Below are 20,868 nucleotides of genomic sequence, written 5' to 3'. Positions count from 1 at the left end.
AATTAGCTTTAGCTCATCAAATGCTCGTCCCAATACCGTCCTTGGCTCCATCTTTCCAACCATTCCTGTATATGTACACAGCATGTTTTAAATATCGTTAAACTCCTTGTAAAACCGATCCTTACAGACTAGATAGATCGGGAGAGAGAGTGTGTGTGTTGTATGTTTCGAACCAATGTTCGAAGGAAGTAGATTAGTTCTTAGAGGAAAGAGGGCATACTATATGATACGTTTCTGGTTTAACCACGATCAACCCTTACCAGCGAACAAGCACAAAAACAAAAACCCCCCAGACGTCTCTAGCTTTAACTCTCATTCCCATAATCATCATCATCGTCCGTCTCATCATCGCCATCGTTCTCATACCCATCGTCATCCTCCTCCTCCTCATCATCGTCGTCGTACTCGTCGTCCTCACCCTCACTGCTGCTGCTAGAAGAGCTGCCAATCGTGCTACGGTACTGCGTCAGGGACGACATACCGGATGCCGATCGTCCCGCACCCAGTATAAAATCGATGGAAAAATCTTTGTACTTTTCACCGGTTGTACGGCGCCAATTGGCCGCCGGTTGGTAGCCGGCACCACCGACCCGACGACATTTGTTCGTCTGTATGAAACGATCGATGAAGCTTACTACCTGTGCACAACGGTTCAGTGAGTTGGTGGCCGCTGGGAGTGTACCATCCGGTCCACCACTGCCGGCTGGGATGACGGTGGTGGTGGCGTACTGATAGCTTGTCCCCGCCCGGCTGTCGGTGGACCGTCGTGCGAGTTCATCGCCGAGTGATGATGATGGGCCGCCATCACGCTGACGTTTCCGGGTGGTGGGGGTGGTGGTGGGGAGGCTGGTGACGGTCGGTGTTGCAGGTGGTTCCCGTGCGATTGGGCCGCCGGCATGTACGGATGTGGAGCATAGTGGTGATGATGGTTCGAACCGATCGTTCGAGGATGCTGGTGGCCCGGTACGTGATGATGCGCGGCAGTGATCCTTGCCGTGCTGGTGGTTGTTACCGGTGCCACTACCCCCCGTCCCATCTGCTGGTGGGACGACGAGGGGGGATTTGTTTGTGGCATAATACTGCTGTTGTTGTTCGGTTGCTGATGATGATGATGGTTCTGCTGCACCGAATGTCCTTGCGATGCCGGCTGCACCGACGCTGCCGGCGGGTGATGCTGCGTATGGGATGGAGGAGCCTGTGGAAGGGTAGGAGGTGGAGCGGAAAGGTGGTGGTGGGGAGGAAGTTGGTGATGGTGAGGCAAATGTTCCTGCTGATGGTGCTCGAGCAAGAGCGGTATCTAGGCGGTTGGAAACAAAAGGGCACTCATTAATGACCGACGACCGGTGCCGGCTAGTGGCTTGGGTTGGCGCAGTGCTATTTCAGCTACTTCTAACATGGCTACTAACATCGTCTCGGCGTAATTGGTGTGTAGGCTGTAGTTGCGTATCAGAGAAAGATATGGGGTTCAAGAATCGGACACCGGAACGGTTACCAGCGGAACAGGAAACAGGTGTTATACAATATTATTTACGAGCGGTCCGTTCATTTGGTTCGGTAAGAGAAAACACACACACACACACACACGCATTAGAAATATAGATTTGGCGGTGTAGAATGAGCGTTAATGGACTTTTTTTTGTGGCGTTTTTGCACGATCGCGAATGATGCTGCTGAAGAGGATGAGGTATGAGTGAACGGTTGATGAGGAATGGCGATGATGATGATGATGATGATAATGAGATTGTGAAGCGAGCATGGTTTTTGTGTTAATGATTCGTACATCGTTTACAAAACGCACAAACGAACGTAATATAATTTTGAACACCAATCACAAACCATACACGCGAATTGCACCGGAAACGAGCCGTATCTTACTTTTGGACGGTACTACAGCGCCAATCGGATAACAACGAAACCCCGGATGAATGTAATGAACCAAAGTCCGACATGAACACAACACGCAAATGAACCCTTCCTTGATGCATAATGGTCGAGTACGGTCCGATTGCGATCTTTTCGTCCGTTGCATAGGACAGTTACTCTACCTGATGTGCGGTGTTGTAGATCGTTTGCTGCTGCTGTTCGCGCGTTGCCTGATAAGGGCCGGGTCCGGAACTGTTCAAGCCGCTACTAGCTACTACCGTTGGCCCATTACCGGTGGCACTGCTGTTGCTGCTATTGCTGTTACTACTGGTGGACACAGTTCCTTGGCCGGAGGATCGCATCGTGTTACCGCGTGCCGGTCCGGTGGCGGAGAGCGTTTCGCCGGCCGGTGTGCTGGATGAAGCTGCTGCCGATGAGGACGTCACGGATGATCCTCGTGAGGTGCCTCCACCGGTGCCGGCAGACCCCGGTGGTGGGTACGGTTGGTTTGAAGGTGAATTACGCCTTCCAGAGGCAAGCAGTTGAAGTGGAAGCGGAGAAGAAACGGGGGACGGGAGAGAAAAGGTTGTAAAAAAACACGAGCACCAACGACTGATGTTGGTGGCCGAATGTATGCGCGCACGCGAAGGTGGGATCCATTTTGATGTCCGATATGTACAAGTAGAAAGTGGCCACACACCAAACAAAAGTGATATTTATATGTGCTGTGCTGAGCGTAATACGTTACAGGGATACAGTAAACCAACATAAAACAATTAAAACATTGAACCGAGAAACCATATTGAAGCAGCTTGGCTAGAAACTAGTGACGGGAATAACCACTCAGCAATGGGAATTAAATCAGAGTGAATGAGTTGGAATAGTGAGCTAAATCGGGTACTCACTCTCACTCTCACCCCTCGACCAACGACTCGCTTACTGTGATTTAACTCACTCGTGAGTTAAATAACTCACACACTTCGTTTTAAATCACTGACTATATTTTAACTCACTCACTCTGTTTTACTCACCCGTGAGTTAAATATCTTGTGTGTTTGAGAAAAAATGTAATGCGATGTTAAACTCACGAGTGCTAAGTGAGTTAACTAAGTGAGTTAAAACACAGTGAGTTAACTCGCTCACCATCGTGAGTGAGTTAAAACGAAGTGAGTAACATAAAACGTAGTGAGTGAGATAAAACGAAGTGAGTGAGTGGTAGGTGTTGGCAAGGAGAGTTTAATCAAAAGTGAGTTGAAATTACTCTTAGCGATGATTTTAATGATCTCCGTCATTGCTAAGATTTAACTCATTCACTCATTCTGACTCAGTTTGCACACCACTACCAGAAACTGCTATTATGTACAGCGGATGAAGCACTCGAAAAGGGAGAATGATTTTACACAACAGTTCCGGTAAATGAAACAACAGCGGAAGAACTAAAAGGGTGGTGCAGCAGGCAATGTTATGGATAGATGGAAGGTGTGTGTATGTGTGTATGTTGTTAAAAATTGTTTATATATTTGTTTGTTCAAATGCGGCGGCTCTCTATTATCCAATTTGCGTTGTAATAAGATTCGTGTGCTCCTGGCTTTAAATTGCTCCCTTACGAGGACTGAGGGCTCTCAATGTGTATTTTAGCACTACACTCTACATACGATACGATAGACGCTATCGTCTGATTTTCCCATTTAATTTTTCACCCTTACCGCGCCGCTACCTTTACCTGTAGCGTGTGGTAAGGGAACGAAGGGTGTTTAATAATATTTTTGCTAACCATCTATATCATGTCTTCAATTCATTGTATTATTACACGCGACACATTAACCACATTTTACTAGCTTTTTTTGTATTGTTTTATGCTGGTCTTCACTACCAATATGCAAAAAAGGGATTTAGAATGAGAAGAAAACACGTATAAATAAGGCTAGCTCTAGCTACATCGAATTGTGTGCAGGATACGCAATAACTGGCAAAAAAACAAAAACAAACGAAAGACATTAAAGGAACAGCAGCTTCATCAGACGAGTTCAATATTGATATCCCTTTTGTCCGCGTCGAGTTAAATTATAATTGCCCTTTTTATTTGTTTTTTTTTTTATTAAATCATGGTAAAATAATTACCAACTTAAACACATTCTAAGCGCACACACACACGCGCCACGCTTTTATAAAAAAAACGAATAAATATACAGAATTTGGATGTACAACTACTATTAAACTAAACACGTTTAGCAGTCGCTACTACTACGCACAGTCCAGTCATAAGATTCTAGTAGGAGCTAACAAGCTTCTTTCTGGGTGGTAAAGAAGCGGCATAGCTTTTACCTCTTTTTTTAGATTGATTGAGCAAATTATTTAATAAATTATATCGTACACTATATGCAAACAATCGTCCGACACAAAATCCTTCCCCGTACCGTCGTTTCAGGCAGTTGCACGATTAAACACTATGGGCTCTTGTAACGAAGTCCCGACCGACATCTTATCAGGGGGGGTTATAGCTCCTGTTTCCTTCTTGATAACGAACTAAAGTCTACCGTTGACATCGTTGACCATTTACAACTAAGAGAAAGGTTAAACTACTATCCTGCGACGTGGCGCTTTAATGTATATGTGTGTTTGTGTGTGCGCTTAAAGGATTGCGATACTATCGCACGGAGGGACACAAACAGATTCTTACTACATATTTATAGATATAAAAATCGCTTCCTCAGATGGATGAAGAGGATCGCGCTTGTGTCGTTATATATTAAAAGTTTTGTTTTTATGACGAAATCGAAATCGAATATTTGTCTACTTTTTTTGCCCTTAGTTTTATATGTGTACACGTCCTACTATCGCTATTGTTCCGCTAAATCTGGGGCTTCATGCTTATCCGTCAAACCTAATGCATGAACGGGTTGTGGTTTTGTTTTTCTCATTCTTTGTCCCTCTCTACCCTTTACTGTTTCATATTTCTTTGCTAAGTGTAATTGCACATTAACACATCTCGTGTTTGTAGTGAATTTTATCGATTGCTACTTTCCGATTTGTTCGCAACGCTCAAAAATTCACGTAGATTGTGTTAGGTTTTTCACTGCTTACATTAGTTAATAATTATTGTAAAAAAAGATAGAAAAAGATGTACACATAACGCGAATAAAACCATTGGAAATGAAAAAAAGAGAGAAGAAAATACAAAAGAAAAGAAAGAAAAAATAGAAGAAAGAAGAATAAATAAAGAGATAAACATAATGATGATACAAATACATATATATATATATACGGCATAAGTGTACAGCTTCTCTAGGAGGGTTGTGGCTTGAGCTCAAAGCGCCTGAAGGTAGGCAAAAGCTGTTTATTTAAACTTTCTTTTTTTCCACTTGACGCTGCTCTTCGGCTAGTAGCTTCAAACGCACAACCCACCACGAAGAAGTCCGTTGAAGGGAATAATTCACCTCTATAATACACAATTTCACATGATTGTATGATAGACAAAAAAAAAACCAGAAAAGGGGGAAATGGTAAGCTTAGGAGCGTGATAGCGTACATGGTGGACAAGATGACAAGATGTACAGTGAAGTGTTGTATGCCGCATTAGATTACAAAAAACCGAAATTAAACTTCAAATGTGCTGTGCTCCGACTGTCCCACTTTAAATGTATGAGATGGCCCGTGTGTCGTTCGACTTCTCAAACCCGTGACAGCGAACAACAGGCTGGACGCGGGGAGGGGTTGGGTGGCTTACCTTATCGAAGCGCTGTTTGTGGCCGAATGGGAGGAGTTGGTGTGCCGGAAATCGATGCCATTTTCTTGCGGCAGTCCGGCCGCATTGCTTCCCGCACCGGACCCAAAGTGACTGGCGGGACCTTGCGCGGACTGCTGCTGTTGCGGACCACCGTGCTGCTGTCCCCGGCTGGATCGGCTCGAGATTGTGGCGGCGTTGGTGATGACGTTCGCATCGATTGGACCGTTGCCGTGGATGTTGTTAAATTGTCCTGTGAAGCCGTACAAGAGGTTAGGCTACTGTTTTGTTATGTGTATGTGTGCTAAAACAATCTCATACCTTGACCAGCTCCGATAGCCGCGCCACCGGCAATAGCCGATCCTGCTCCTCCACCACCAGGACCGCCCGATCCTCCGATCATGCCAACCCCACCGAGGGCTGCAGTAGGGTTGAGCGGTATCGCTAGCCGAGCATTCACGGCCAACAGATGATCCCGTCGGGCAACCAAATTATTGACGTGATCTTCCAACCGAATGTTTTCACTCCGCAGCTGATGAAGACAGGACAGGAGCGAGGCAACTGTAAAAGTGGAACGGAAAAGGGGAAAGCGTGAGTAAGTTGGAAATAAGATTGTTAGAACAAAAGTCGGCTTCTCCGATCCGTCCGTACTGTCGAAGTGTTGCGCTTGTTCCATAAGAAACTGAGATCCTTGTTCCCATTGCCGCTCCAGCAGCTGTTCCAAGCTTTGCGGAGTGTTGCCATTAGCCGTCGCCGTACCACCGCCCGTTAGCATCGAGCTTAACGAGTTGCCGCCACCGCCACCACCGCCGACCGGCATTACCGGTTGTGGGTTATTGGCGCGATTCTGAAACAAAAGCGTAAAGCATTCCGATAAACCATTCTTCATTGCAAACACAGCGAAGCGTCTAGCCTTACCTTTCCCGGGAACTGTGGTCCCATTAGCGTTGGCCCCGGATCGATCGGACCACCGGGTACGTACGTGTGCGCTTCGATGTCCATGCTCAGCTGTTCGGACATTTTTTGTGCCACGCTGCTGCTCGGATTCAGCTGATTGCCTAGCATGTGGGTAGCGGACACGATCGAACCACCTCCTGCACCACCGCTACCGCCCCCATTCTGAAACAGCTTCCCATCCTTCGCATCGTTTACTGGGGGAGCTCCTGCTACGATCGACGCCGGCACAATCGTGGGTGCCGTCGATGCACCACCCGGCCCAGCATTGGACGACATCTTACGATTACGTTTCGTGCCACGGCCACTAACGATCGTGGTGCCGGAAGCGGCGCCACCCGCATCCGATCCCGGAGAGCTGGGCGGCGAGTCCTTCACCTGCGGCACGGCAATCACGCTGTTGCTGATCATGGATGCGGTAGAAACGGCCGCCAGCGGATTCGTTGGTTGTGCTTCGTACGAGAACTTCAAGCCTCCACCGCCACCGCCACCACCACCACCACCACCGTACAGGGTGGAGGAGGACGAAGAGGAGGCGGTCTGCGTGGAGCTCATGCTGTACGGTGCGCCGCTCGATACGATCATATCCGGCGTTCTGGAAGTAGATGGTGATGGCGAAAGTTCAACGATTGTTTGCTGGTGCGAAGCGCCACGGTGCTTCTTGTTCGGATGGGTGGTAACCGCCGTTACGATGGTACTGCCGCTACTGTTTGCTAGTGTATGGTTGTTGCCGGTTGTGCTGTTAGTGTGGCTGCCGGTGATGGTGGTGGTGGCGCCGCTCACACCGCCCCCGCTATTGCTACTGATGATGGTGGTGTTTTTGCTGTTACTGCCACTAGCAGCACTACTGCTTGCGATGGTGGAGGAGGAGGTGTTGGTGGTGGTGGTGGTGGTGGTAATTGTGGAGGTGTTAATATTGCTGCTAAGGATACTGTTGTTACTGTTACTAATACTACTGTTGACAGTGTTGTTGCTGCTGTTACTACTGCCGACGCTGGTTAGTACGCTGTGGCCAGCGGAACCACCACCACCGTGATACGGTTGTTGATGAGCGTGCTGATGATGATAGTTGTCAATGGTGTTGTTGTTGGTGGTGCCGGAATGGTTGATGTTCTGGTGGTTAGATTTGCTGCCACCGGGTGGGTTGCTGCTGCTGTTGGAGTAGCCGGAAATGATCCCACCACTACCACCACCGTGATAGCCATGTGAACCGCCATGGCCCGCCATTTCTATTACCGGATGCACCCCGGAGGTAGTAGATCCAGCCTCGACCCTGACACCGGCAGAAGTGGAAGAGTTGTTAGTGTGAGTAGTGCCAGAGGAAGCAGCGGAAGCGACAGACGCGATGGTGGAGGGCGTGGCATTATTGGAAGCGTGGCTGTTAGCATTAACACTAGCTGGATGCTGAGACGGAACAGGGTGCGAGCTGCCGGTGGAGTAGGGCAGTGATGCACCGCCCGCCGAAAGCTTTTCGCCCATGGACGACGCTGCTGCACCCGCTTGCTGTTGATGATGCGAATGGTGATGGTGCGGATGGTGATGGTGGTGCTGCGGTTGTTGGTGCTGCTGCTGGTGATGGTGGTGAGAGTGTTGTTGTTGCTGCTGCTGCTGCTGCTGCTGCTGATGGTGTTGTGCTAGATGTTGATGATGATGATGATGGTTGTTCTGGGAGGATGAGGAGTTTCCCACGACAACCGATGCTGTCGCCGAGCCCGTTCCGGCTGCCATGGAGAGTACGGTGCCATTATTGCTAGCATTATTCCCACCGGCCGGTGGTGCATTACTTCCACCCGAACCGGACGATTGATGATGGTACTGCGACACGTGATGATCGTCGGCGTTGTGATCGGCTGACCCGTACGAGTACGACTGTCCGCCACCGTCATGCGACGGTGGACGTGACGGTGATGACGAGGAGGACATATTACGACCGGTTCCACGCGCTACGGAAGATTCTACCATGATCGAGGGTGATCCGCGATCGGGTTGCAGCTGCGACTGCTGCTGCTGCTGCTGCTGCTGTTGGGAACGCTTCTTAGATGTACGAGTTTTCCCCCCACCACTACTACCACCGCCACCACCACCACTACCACCAGCACTGCCGCTACCAGCTCCACCGGTGGTGGTGTTGTTGTTTCCACCATTGCCTCCACTCCGCTCTCTCGAGTGTGATCTGCGAGTGAAGGGAGTTGTCGAGGGGGAAAAGGGGGGGGGGGGGGGGTAGAAGGTGTTGTGTTATAGAAAACAAATTAATAGCCAACGCACACACACACACATACTATTACACAGGTACGTCGACACACATCGACAGGCCAAAATGGAAAGTAACAACAATCACATTCGAACATACGACATGTAGACAGCTAGAGTCTGGAACTCAAAAACATAATCGTCTTGCAACAAAAATTAACCATAGAAGAATATTGAACCCCGGAATTGGTAGTGAAAATTTGAATCTGCCAACTACACTATACTCAATAATATAGTGAAGTCTTTACATATAATCGTGTAATTCTAGCCACAGTTAGCCAGCTGCAAGCCATGGTAGAGAGATCAAGACTACCACAAGATGAAGATCCAATTTTCGTCATTTTAATTACTATCTGGCTATCGTTTGTAGGTCTTATCACATAAAATTAGGCGTCAGGTTGGGTTCATTAACAAATAACACCTCCGATAGGAAGATTCTGTAGCCTGATATCACTATTCTCGGCATATATTCTGGATGTTGAAGACCTCGCATGCACCGCCTTAGTTGAGGAGTCGTGCCATTTCGAAACACAAACGCGCTAAGAACAGAAAAGATAAACAACGACGCTTACGAACACCTTACGACTTGCTGCAACGGAAATAAATGCTTTTTTTGTTAAACGTATAAAGCCACAAAACAAGCTTGTACCATCGTAACGCAGCCCGTGGTTACCCTGGTTTAGAAATAAATGATATTAAAATTATAACAGCCAAACGGCAACAAATAAAGCAAAGCGCTACTAAACAGGTGAATCACTACCAACTACTGCTACTCTAGCTAAAAAGCGCACAGCCTTTCCACTTCCGTGCGCGTGTTAGTGATTGATCGGTGGAAGCAGAAAAAAAATTGGAAATTAAAGATGGCAACGAACGGAGAGTTAGCAAGAAAGTGTAAAAGCGTCCTCACCCGTACCTGGATCGCCGCCCGGTAGACGATTCCTCTTCCTGTAGCGCCGCTATCCGCGCATTCGTCGTTGGCGGTTGCTTTTCGTAGCTAAACTTTAGCCCGCCGCCACCGCCACCACCACCACTACTGTTACTGCTGTCGCCAACGCCGAGCAGCGTCGATGGTGAGGCGGTGCGCTGGATCGTGCTCATCGGGACGGGCGAAATGCTCTGCAGCACGGAACCACCGGCAGGGGACAGCAGATCCTGCTGCTGTGATTGGCTGTGGTGCTGCAGTGAGGTTATAACATTGGCACCACCACCGGCCGGGGACGCTCGCATCGACGGTGAGTGGCGCTCGAGATGTTGATGATGATGATGATGGTGGTGCCGGTCGGCGGATGAAGCTGCAGAACTACCGGGAGCGGATGAGCCGGCGTTGGAGCTGGAGGAAGACGACTGTATAATGTTCTGGGCCGTCGTTTGCTGCTGTATCACGGGACTAGACCGGTTCGTGCTGGCATTCTGCACAAGAAAAAATAGTTGAAGGTGTACGTTAGTAAGCTGTAAGGTGGACAGTATCCTTCGCGTTCAAAAAAGCACAATTCCTTTCGAGCAATCCAATCCAATTCCCCATTGCAAAGGCACGCACGCGCACATACACACACACACGCACACGCACACAGGCATACAGGTTTAGTGGCACTTACCATCAACTGATCACCACCCGTCCGGTGTGAAAGCTGTTGGTAAAGCGAGTTGCCTCCAGCGCTGTTATTGCTGCTACTGCTGTTCCCGCTACCGTTGGCGCCGACACCCAACTGGCCACCGGGTGATACAATGTTGGGGGTACTGTTGCTATTGCTGTTGCTGCTGCTGCTGCTGCTAAGACTAGCGCTATGATTAACGTTGCTGCTACTGCTATTACTACTGTTACTAGCGGGTAGATTAACTCCAGGTACGGTAGCCGTCGACAGTGGAACCGACACCACCAGGCTCGGTGTGTGCGATGATGGCTGCTGAGGCGAGTGAGGTGTTGTTTGCTGCAAAGATGGGACCGAAAGCGCCAGTTGGAAAATAAACAATGGAGCCACAAGGAAAACCGTAAGAAAAGCAAGCAAACAACAATTCGGCCGGACGAATCCTCGCGCACGGCGTGGCAAAAGATTAGATGCGCTGTTGCTACTGCTGCTGCTGCTGCTGGGTTAGCATCAAACAAAACGAGAGTAGAATGAAGCGTTTAAATCCCCAGCGAGCGACATAAACATGACGTTGACCGCCGGGCACAAGAGGACAGGTATTGCTCGCAAGGATACTGTGCGTGGGTTCGTTCGTTTGTGTAGGTGAAAGTGATCGAGCATCTCTCTCTCTGTGTGTGTGTGTGTTCATTTGTGTGGGAATTTTGCTCGGGAGAAAGGATCGTACAGAAAGCGAAAAACAAATCCCCGGTAGATATCCTTCACCGTACCCTAGATTGCTTACCTGATGGTGTTGTTGTTGCTGCTGCTGCTGCTGCTGTTTTCCGGTGGTCGAGGATGAGGTGGAGGAGGATGAAATGATGCTCGAGGCGTGCGTCGGCTGGATGAGGTTCGGTGTGACATTCTGCAGGTTCGGTTCCGTCGGTGCTGGAACCGGCACCGCCGTCGTGCCCGCTGCCGGATGCTGGTGCGGGGCGTTCGTTTCGGTTTTCGCCTGTAAGCAAACGCCAGAGCACAACGTTCCGGTTAGACAGCGTCGCAGCACGTACTCGCCGTCGAAGCGCAGTTTAAGCCAAACACGAACATCGTCGCCACTCTCGCGGCTGCTGCGCTCCTTGTGCTTTTTCCGCTTTTCGCGCCTCTCTTTCTTGTGGCTTTTGTGCTTGTTGTGTGGCATGCTGCACGCACGATTCACGATCACTTCGGTGCAAAAACGGGCAGAACGTTCCCTTATTATCGAACGTTCATCACAGCGAAATTGCTTCACGGCGCATGCGACCACCACACAGGCAACAGGATCGGGCACGGAATGATACGTCGCTCAACTGCTGGCCGTGAAGCCGGTTGCAGCCGGCAACCAACGAAGGGCAAGCATTCACATTGCTCAGCACCAATCGTTTGCCAGATTTCGGTATGTGCCGGCATGTGCCTTTTTTATAGTCGCCATCAAACCATATATCTGTGTACCTCTCGCTCGCTCTCTCGCTCTCTCTCTCTCTATCGCTCCCCTCGGAGGGTACGATCGCGCGGCGCTATAAACGACGGTGTACAATCCCCGTACGCATAACGTGCGCTAAGCAAATACGACAGCAGAGCGTTTCCTTCCCCTTTTGAATCAATTATAAACCCGTGCTTTCGCAGTTCCCTGCGCAGCAAAGCGATTCCTTTTCGTTCCTTTTCCTTTTGTCCTACCTTTCGACCGCTAGTCATGCTCTCGTATTACGCACGTCGGTTCCTTTCCTGCCCGATTATCCTATCAATGCGTGGCTCGTACACACACACACACGCGGCAGCGAGGGGACTACGTGCGGAACGGCAGCAAACGGCGCGGATATGCGGATGGCAATAACAATAAACGGTGTGCATGCCCCTTTTGGCAGGACGATTTGCAATAGGGTCGTTACCTTCGCAGCCCTTACCAATACATAGAACGAGATGAAGGATTTGTGCCATTGCCTTCCTTATGTGGCTTAGTGTGACGTTCGTTCAGCATAGCTCAAGGACGAAAAAAGGTCCCTTACACACACACACACACATGTTCGGGCAGTTAAAAGGTACAGTATTTAAAAGTCCTTATTTTACACTTGTGTTGGTAGCACGGCGGAAGCATTCGATCGGCAGTTGTTTTGATCGCAATCTTCAGCAATAACCGCAATAATAAGGAGAATCTTTTAGGTAAGCACGTTCTTGTTTAGAAAAACCTTTTCCTACTGAGTTCGTGTAAATAGTTGCCATTTTTCAATTTTTGTTTTCATTTTCACTTACCTTTTTCACATTTTTCTCGTGCACTCCGATCGACAAAGGATCAGTATGATCGGTTTTGTTCAGCGACAATGGCACTAGCGATACTGCGACATCCCTTATCAGGTCACTGGATGAAACAACCGTAGAGGCATGATTAAACGTCGGCTCTCAGCTTCTGCTCTTTCCGTCAACTTACCGATTAGAATCCATCTCATTGCTTCCAGCGGATGACGTTGGGGTGGAGCGTGCATCGGCCTTCCGTTTCTTACCGCTATTACTCCCTCCGGTCGTGCTGCCACTGCCCGTGCCACTACTACCACCACCACCACCATACGAACCACTCGAGGTGCTGCCCGATCCCGCACCGATCGCTAGCTTGCCGCTTTCGATCACGGACGTCGAACCAGAATTCCCGCCCGAACCAACGTGATTGTACACCGATTCCGAGTTGACCACGACCGAGTCGGAGAAATTGCTTGAGTTGGCTGTTTTAGCGTTCGCTTCCTTCGACAGCTGTTCTTTCCCACTGCCGGAATGGTCCAGCGGTGGCTTTATGATAAGCGTGCTGGGCGACGCAACCGATGCACCCGGTCCCGATCCAGCACCCGTGCTGCTAGATAGTGATCCGACCGGACCGGTGCTACCCTTGTCCAGCTTATCCGAGTGATGTTTGGTCGAGCTGTTGGTACTGCTGCCAGTGGAACTATTGCCACTGCCACCGGCGGTCGACGAATATCCGCCTTGCGTTGCGGATTGGGAGGACGAATTCGCGCCGAGTGATCCCAGCGATCCAGCAGACGATCCGGACGCAGTACCCATATCGGCGTCCTTCGATTGGCTTGAACTTCCTCCGACGGAACTGCTGCTGGTACTTGTTGTACTATTGTTAAAATTGCCAGCACTTCCACTAGTGCTACTGTTGCCGCTGCTGCTTGATGATTTGGAGGATTTGGAGCTTTTGTCGCGCTGTAATACAAAAAAGCCAGTTTAAACTAAGAACGTTTTTGGCCAAGAGAACAAGGTTTTGTAACCGAGACTTACACTTTTACTATATTTATCCTTCTCCTTCGAGGTACTGCTTGAACTGCCACTACCACCACCACCGGTGCCACCGGACGAACCGGAACTGCTCTTGCTCGAGCTGCCACTACTGCTAACGCTTCCGGCTGTGCCAGAACCACCAATACCGCTACTGCTATTGCTCACGCGACGATCGTCGATTCCACCGCTTCCGGACATACTCGAAATACCGGACGAACCTGACGAACCCGTGGTAGACAGCGAAGACAACGCGGACATCGATGAAGACCCGGACATACCGGACCCACCACTGGAACCTGCTCCACCTGCAGCTTGTACCGACGACGAAGAGGACGACGAAAGGGAAGGGTTCGAGCTGGAACCACTCGAGCTTTTGGATGCACTCGACGACTTTCGCTGCTTGGAGGATGATGACGAGGAGGAAGAGGAGGTAGACGATGAGCCACCGATGTTCGGTTCCCCGGACAGCCGGCTGCTAGACTTAAGCCCACTGCTGGAGCTACTGCTTCCACCGGCACCGCTACCACTAGCGCCCGTACCGCTCGAACCGGCGGTACTGGCGCTACCGGAGTGTGACTGAGTCGACGGTGGTTCCATTTCTTTCTCGGGCGACGATTGTCCATCGCTTGAGTTCGCCTCATGGCTGATGGGTTTGTACGGTGGAATCGTTTTCACGTTGCCTCCCTTTTTCTGTTAATCGTACGAAAAGAAGCGCATTAATGGCGCGAACAGGGTTGAGAAGGCACGTCCGTGCCGTGCTTACCAATTTGCTGTAGTGATGCTGACAGTATCCGCAATATTTCACATTGTCCAGATAGTTGCCGGCTTCCTCACACAGCAGCCCGAGCTGTTGGGCACAGGTGACGTGAAACTGTTGCTTGCAGCCCGATTTGTTACACTGCATGCAGGCTCCCACCGTGGCACGGGATCCTTTGCCCATCTCCTGACAGATGTAACATGCTGTTGGAGGAGGAGGAGGAGAAAAAAGGAAAAATCAATTCAAGTGTCACTGCTCTCGCGGCTGAAAGCCGTCCGTTGCTTACTTTTATTGTACCGCTCCTGTGGGATCAGCTGCAGGATGATCGGTTCCATCGTCGTCACGTTGCCGAAACGCACCTCGGGAATGTAGAGCGCGCACACGACATGCGCCCATCCCTGGTTGTCCGTTCGCTTGAGCGCTCCATCGCGCGACGGGCACAGTTCGCACCGGACCCGTGCCGAACGCTCCTGACTCTCACACTTCCGACAGTACCAAGGTCCACTCGGTACGGTTACGATGCCGTAGCACGCCTGGTGCACGGCCACAGCACAACTTTGACCATCGCAGTACACTAGCGGATTTTCCGACCAGCCGCGATCGTCTGAACAGACACAACATCCACCGACCATCTCCTTCATTCTGGTCCGTGGATTAGCGTTGATCCTTTTCCCATCCACTGAAGCTGTATCAGTGCGCGCTGTTGGTGAGACCACCAGACCAGAGCTAGCGTTTGCTTTGACCAGTGTGGGCTTTGGAATTTTGGCTCTGTTTGACACAAATGACGCACGGAACAAGGGGAAATACCACACGGGTTTTCGTCGTACACGGAACTTTGCTTTGGCGTATTTGGATTTACACTAAAGAGTGTTTTTTTTTCGATATTGCACTTTTACTACACCGCTGCACAACTAACGTTTATTATTTTGACACACTTTGTCCACACCGGATAGCGCCATTGCATCCTGAAAAAATGCTGCCTTTGAATATTTCCTTCCGGAGGACGCGCACGCACTCACGCACGCAATCCAGCAACGCCTACTATGCTGTCTATATGTTTAACCGCACTCTGGCAACCAACGTGGTAATGCATCGTCGTCAGACGTTTATCCTCACGGGCAGAGAGCATCATCACCACCACCGATGGGGGTGTTTGATGCAGCTGCTGCCACTGCTGCACGCGACTGCTGTTTCGCTTTCCATGATGCTGCTGGGCGCGCGGTACAGAACGGCGTACGATGGTGATTGTATGTTTTGTGTGTGCCACTTCTTATGCTTTCCACTTCCCACCCGTCTCGTTCACCCCCTTGTGCACCAACCACATACAAATCGGCGTGGGGGATGGATACATAAACACAATCGGGCGTACCGTTCTGAGGATGGGGAACGCCTTATTCTACCGGAGCAGAAATCACAATTACGACGGCGGAACAATAATCACCCATTTGCAGGACCCGTATCAAGGCAAGAATCACTTTTCTAGCCAATTTTCTTTCACCAATCTAATCCACTCGACCGAGGGGAAGGGGGGCTTTTGGCGTTTCCAGGGCGACACGTTGTAGAACGCCCAAAAGTAGCCGCGAACGTGAACGACGGCCGACGGCGGAACGTTCGGCGGGTAGTTTGGATGAAGGTAAGTTGGCCAATTGTAGCAAAATGCGTCGGAAAAACACTTTTTGACAACAGCTTCTGTACTGTTGTGCAAAATAACAATCACACAGAATTCTCCATTTTATTTCTTCGCTTGACAATGCTGGGCAGTGTTGCCAGCGTGGGTAGAACGAGCTGTCAAAAGCGTTTTTTTCCCGAGGTGCCTTCGCACGGTGGTCGATGGCGATGGCGAATTTACGATTGATATTTTGGAAATATATAAAAGAAAGGTTTAGAATATTTTGATCTCATATTTTATCTTGAGATAAATACTATTTTGCTTTATTTTGTTCTCAATTTCCAAAAATATGTTTATTTGAAACAAAAGTAAAATAAACAGAAAAATATGACCATAACGCCTTCCGCAGTGTGCTGTGACAGGTCGGCATGCTGTCAGTCGTTTTTCCGAGAAAAAGAAAGCATCTGCGAGTGAAAATTGCTGATTTGTCCCGGTGTGTGCAATAGATTGTGTCTGTCTCGTAAAAAACAACCAGAAACGTCTCGTCTGCTCCGCCGTATCCAGAAAAATCCTCATCCATTAAGCCATTCCAGCCAATCTCTTCGAATTGTTTGTTCCCGTTCGTTAATCAACCGGTGTACGGTGCAAAAGTGCATCTCGTAGTGTAAAACAAACCCTTTTTTTACCCCGTAAAGCTCTTTCACTGTTTCGTGGTAAGTTACTTTCTTCGATTCCCCTTTTTTTCTCAAGTTTCCTCTATCAGAGTATGGAATGAAAAAGAAAAATCCTTCTTTGAACCAGGATCAGTTATTGAGGCACTGCTAATACGGAAAACTTTCACCCCTTTATTGATTTGTTGGCAGGGTGGAGAAAGAGAACGACGACACCGAGTACGCACTGCGGCGGAGCAGTCTGAACGAGACAGCGTAGGGTGACGATAGCCAAACTCACGCGTACACACATACACGCCGGCCCCACAGCGAGAGAGAAAAATGTCTGGCAACGGTGGCGAAACGTTCGTCGTGCTTCCGCCGTGCACGGAATCCAACCGGAAGCAGATCATTTTCGGCCGCAACGGCACGGGATCGACCGAGCGCGTTACGGAGGTCGTCTATCTGCCGGCAGCGGATGGCAGTGAACCAATCACCCTGCCCAGCGGTTGCGAGATCGAGGGAGCGGCCAGCTTTGGTGTGATCCTCAATAAACCGGCAGGCAGTTGGGGTGCGGAAAGTGGTTCCAACGAAAAAGCGGTCACGATCGGTCTATCGTACAGTGAGGGTTCAGGCGCGGAAGGTAAAGTGTCGGCGCTAGACTTGGTACGGCTGGGGCTGGAGCGTGGTGATAGTGCGTCCGGTGCTCTCGATAAGCTGGTGGCGCTCGTCGAGCAACACTGCCCGGAGGACCGGAACGCACTGAAGGCTGCCTTTGTAGTATGTGATCCGGCGGCCGTATGGCTGCTAAACGTAGCGGGCCAATTTTGGGCAGCAAAGCAGGTCCAAGACAGTAGCATAGCGTTGGCCGCCACAGGTCTCACGATCGGTACCGGCTTCGACCGCAGTTCGGACGATCTCGCTTCGAAAGCGCAGGCGGCAGGAGCGTGGGACGGAGCCGGCGAGTTTAGTTTTAGTGATGCATTTGGCGGTAGCCCGGCTACGGCTGCCGTCCGTTCCTGGCCGGCAAACGAACCGGGTGCGGAAGGAGCATTCGGGTTGAAGCAAATGTTCGAATGCCTGCGTGCGGTCGGTTCCGATCCACCGACCGGCTCGAGCCAGGTTTCGGTTTTGAGTGGGGAAGGAGAGCTTGCCTGCCACTGGTTTACCGCAACACCGCAGGTCGGTGAGTCGGTCTTCAAACCATTTATCTTTACTGCCGGGGCGAAGATTTCGCCCCTGACGCGGGTGCCGGACGGTGGGGAAACGCAAACGCTGCTGCACCGGCTGCATAGCAACCGAAAGTGGGAGCTGGTCGGCAGTTTGCTTAGCTCGCTGGAGGCCACCTGCATGGACGAGGTCAATCGCTTCCTGAGCGAACACTCGGGCGAAGCGAGCCATGAGCTGGACGAACTTATGAAAGACTGCGTCGAGGCGGAGGTGAAGTTCTATCGCTAGGGTGCGAACCAGCGAACGTTCCCCACTCGCACAAACTGGCAAAATGAACCACTAGCTGCCGTGGGTGTTTCAGTTCTGCGTGGTGGAGAGATATGGGAAAACGCTATATTGGCTTAGCGAAGCTGTGGGAAGATGTGCTAAATAATTCTTAATTTCTCGACTTTCCGGTCCCGAAGCGTCGCAGAACTGAACACGCCACACGGCGTAACTCGAAACTCACTACCCTACAGGACAGTACGGCACTGCTGCGATATATTAACATTTAACGATAGAACGAAAAAGTCGGTAGGCCTTACATTCCTTTCGTCACTGCTTAAAGGAACGTCAGGGGTGGCCCCGTTTTGACTTTATGTGATTATTTTTTGTTTTTTCTATGTGTTTGCGTTTAGCGTGTGTGTGCGTGTTTGTTTTTTTATATGTTGTAGTTTTGTTGATCCTTATTTTATGTGCTGATGCTTTTGCCAGATTCTTCGTTTTGTTACAGATCTCCAGGGCTGATTGCATTTTGTTTGCTGTATTATCATAGCGTTAAGGATTTCAATATGCAAACTGAAACTATTCATTCCACGATTTCTATGATTTTGACCAGTATTGCAAGCCTCTCTACGGAAATGTTATTATTTTGCATAATGTTGCGTTTAAAAATCGGAAAGCCAAAATTGTAACGATTGCTGTTAATGTAAGTGGAAAAAAGTGTGGAGATTTCGTGAAACTCAAGTATTCATCGCAACCGATGCTATAAAAGTCGCTTAACCATTTGTTTGCGGTTGGTACGCTTATTTATCCTAAAAGGATGTTAATGTGTGGGTTATTGTGTGTATTTTTGTTTCCCTTAAACAATGAAATAACTGAATCAAAATGTTCTTGAATTGTACGCATTCCGTTAGGATCGGAGAGCACACACACACATACACACTCCATTAGCAGTCGAGTATGATTTCAGCCAAATAATTAATAGTAAAGACTGGCAGACCATGTCCCATGTAGCGCTGCGTTGTTGGTCCGCCCAACTCAAACCCGACACACATTCTCACTCTCTATTGACTCTTAGTAATGGAAAACGAAACCCCTAGTTATTCGCATTATAATATTCGTACACATTCGTAAAGGAAAAAAAAAACATTCGGCTTGAAAAAGTATAAGGAAACGCGCTCGAAAAGCCCGCTCGAAGAAAAGAATGTTGCCTGCTCGCCCGTGTACTGTATTAGGCAGCCGAAAGAAGGCGGTAGGAAAAGCATAAGCGGACAAACATACATTCAACATTCAATAGCAATCAATACAACAATAGCGATGCAATCAGGTGGTTTTTAGGCTTGCAGGAGGCTTCAGACCGGACGCAACAACAGGATGATAACGCATAAAACATACATTTATCAATAATACCCTTCAAGCCGGACAGTGGCGGCCGAATGCGCCTACTATGTGATCGTTTGTGTGTGAAGCAACAACAGCAAGATCGTCTTCGTAATAATGAACCAAATAATAATAAAAGAAAGACCTATGTTTACCAGAATGAAACTGTGAATCGAGCTCCGAGTAGGTGAAACAATTCGCGAAAAGAAAGTATTTCCGTACGGTAATATCACAACGTATCGTTTCCACTCCACTACACCTGTCAGCAGCACGGGCACGACGGAGGCGGAGAGATTAATCATCATCTGCTGGTGCTGGTGTAAAGCATCTAGGGACAGCTGACGCCGTCCTTTCTGCTCTGGCCACACTTACCGCGCACGTTCGCTGCGATCATTTATCATTGCGAGCCGTGGCAAAGTTGGCTGTAGATCGTCCATACGGGTGAGGATCATCACCGTGGCATGCCGTGCCCCGTGGTTTAATCTCTGTAAGATTACTTCTCGAAACCAGCGACCTTCAAAGTCTTGAAAGAATCATAAATTGGCCGTCTTTTATTTTAAGGCGCGAAGAATGATGTCATTTGGGGCGATCTGGATGGACGGATACGGAATCCCTTTCTGACGTGTGCCAAATGTTTGTTTGTTTTTATTGCCGGAGAATGATTTAAGTACGGTTCCTTACCGGCTTGGCAACTCTTGGCTTCCTGCACGTGCTCGTTACCGAGGTGGGGTTTTTGCGGGAAGTCGTTACACGAATGTGTTTATGCTCAACATTTCGTCGGTATGAATGCATTTTAGCGAACGAGGTCAATGAACCGGGAAGCACACATCGTAAAGCGTTTTTTTCTTATGGTCGGCATATCAATGTAAGGAACATTATAGCTGCACTATGTGCTGATGATAGAAAATAAGCAAATATCGCCATTGCTGTTGGTTAGTTTCCGTGAAGCGATCAAACGGGGCATAGAATCTTCCTCACCGACGTCATTCTCTCTCACTGAGAACTGTTGCCTATCGTAGCCTATAAAATGGCAAAACACAGTAGGTCAGACGGACAACCGTTAAAGATCCATCAAATACGCTGTTGGCCCCCTTTGGGGCAAAGGGTGGCAGCAGGTGTACCTTGCTAAAACAAATCATCTATAAATAACCACCATTCCACCCAGTAACGTTCGTAATACTTTCACTACGAACAGATGATCTTTACTTAAGGCCGTTGTTTCGAAAAGAAGCAGATCGTTTGTTCGCGTGGGGAATTGTTACACCTCCCGCTCGGGATGTGAACTCCACTGGGAGTTCGTTCTGGTACCAGAAATATTTATAAGCATTCAACACAACACAAAAAAACCTTATTCACAATCATGTTAACACAGTCCGGCAATG

General features: G+C 49.2%; 2 protein-coding genes across 10 annotated transcripts; one reads left to right on the top strand and one right to left on the bottom strand.

Moving 5' to 3' along the window:
- Positions 1-505: 505 nt before the first annotated feature.
- Positions 506-16,178, bottom strand: LOC118506417 (protein AF-10). Of its 9 annotated transcripts, XM_036043507.1 has the most exons (16): positions 15,858-16,177; positions 14,703-15,381; positions 14,423-14,619; positions 13,660-14,349; positions 12,815-13,584; positions 12,640-12,745; positions 11,159-11,368; positions 10,387-10,719; positions 9,699-10,201; positions 6,506-7,814; positions 6,239-6,434; positions 5,909-6,148; positions 5,591-5,840; positions 2,046-2,388; positions 1,407-1,433; positions 506-1,297 (listed from the first exon to the last, which is right to left on the bottom strand). In XM_036043507.1, the coding sequence occupies exons 2-16, from the start codon at positions 15,055-15,057 to the stop codon at positions 653-655; spliced, it is 6,174 nt and encodes a 2,057-aa protein (XP_035899400.1). In that variant the 5' UTR covers positions 15,058-15,381; positions 15,858-16,177; the 3' UTR covers positions 506-652. The 9 variants fall into 9 exon arrangements, with proteins under 9 accessions (XP_035899400.1, XP_035899399.1, XP_035899401.1 ...); XM_036043506.1 differs by having other exon boundaries at positions 14,703-16,177; XM_036043508.1 differs by having other exon boundaries at positions 9,705-10,201; positions 14,703-16,177.
- Positions 16,179-16,432: 254 nt separating this feature from the next.
- On the top strand, positions 16,433-19,654 carry LOC118506416 (secernin-2). Its single transcript, XM_036043505.1, has 2 exons — positions 16,433-16,738; positions 16,889-19,654. The coding sequence occupies exon 2, from the start codon at positions 17,018-17,020 to the stop codon at positions 18,131-18,133; it is 1,116 nt and encodes a 371-aa protein (XP_035899398.1). The 5' UTR covers positions 16,433-16,738; positions 16,889-17,017; the 3' UTR covers positions 18,134-19,654.
- The last annotated feature ends 1,214 nt before the right edge of the window (positions 19,655-20,868 follow it).

The sequence above is a fragment of the Anopheles stephensi genome, chromosome 2, assembly GCF_013141755.1.
Source record: "Anopheles stephensi strain Indian chromosome 2, UCI_ANSTEP_V1.0, whole genome shotgun sequence".
In the NCBI taxonomy this organism is placed as follows: Eukaryota; Metazoa; Arthropoda; class Insecta; order Diptera; family Culicidae; genus Anopheles; species Anopheles stephensi.
This window is presented reverse-complemented; position numbering and strand designations above follow the sequence as displayed.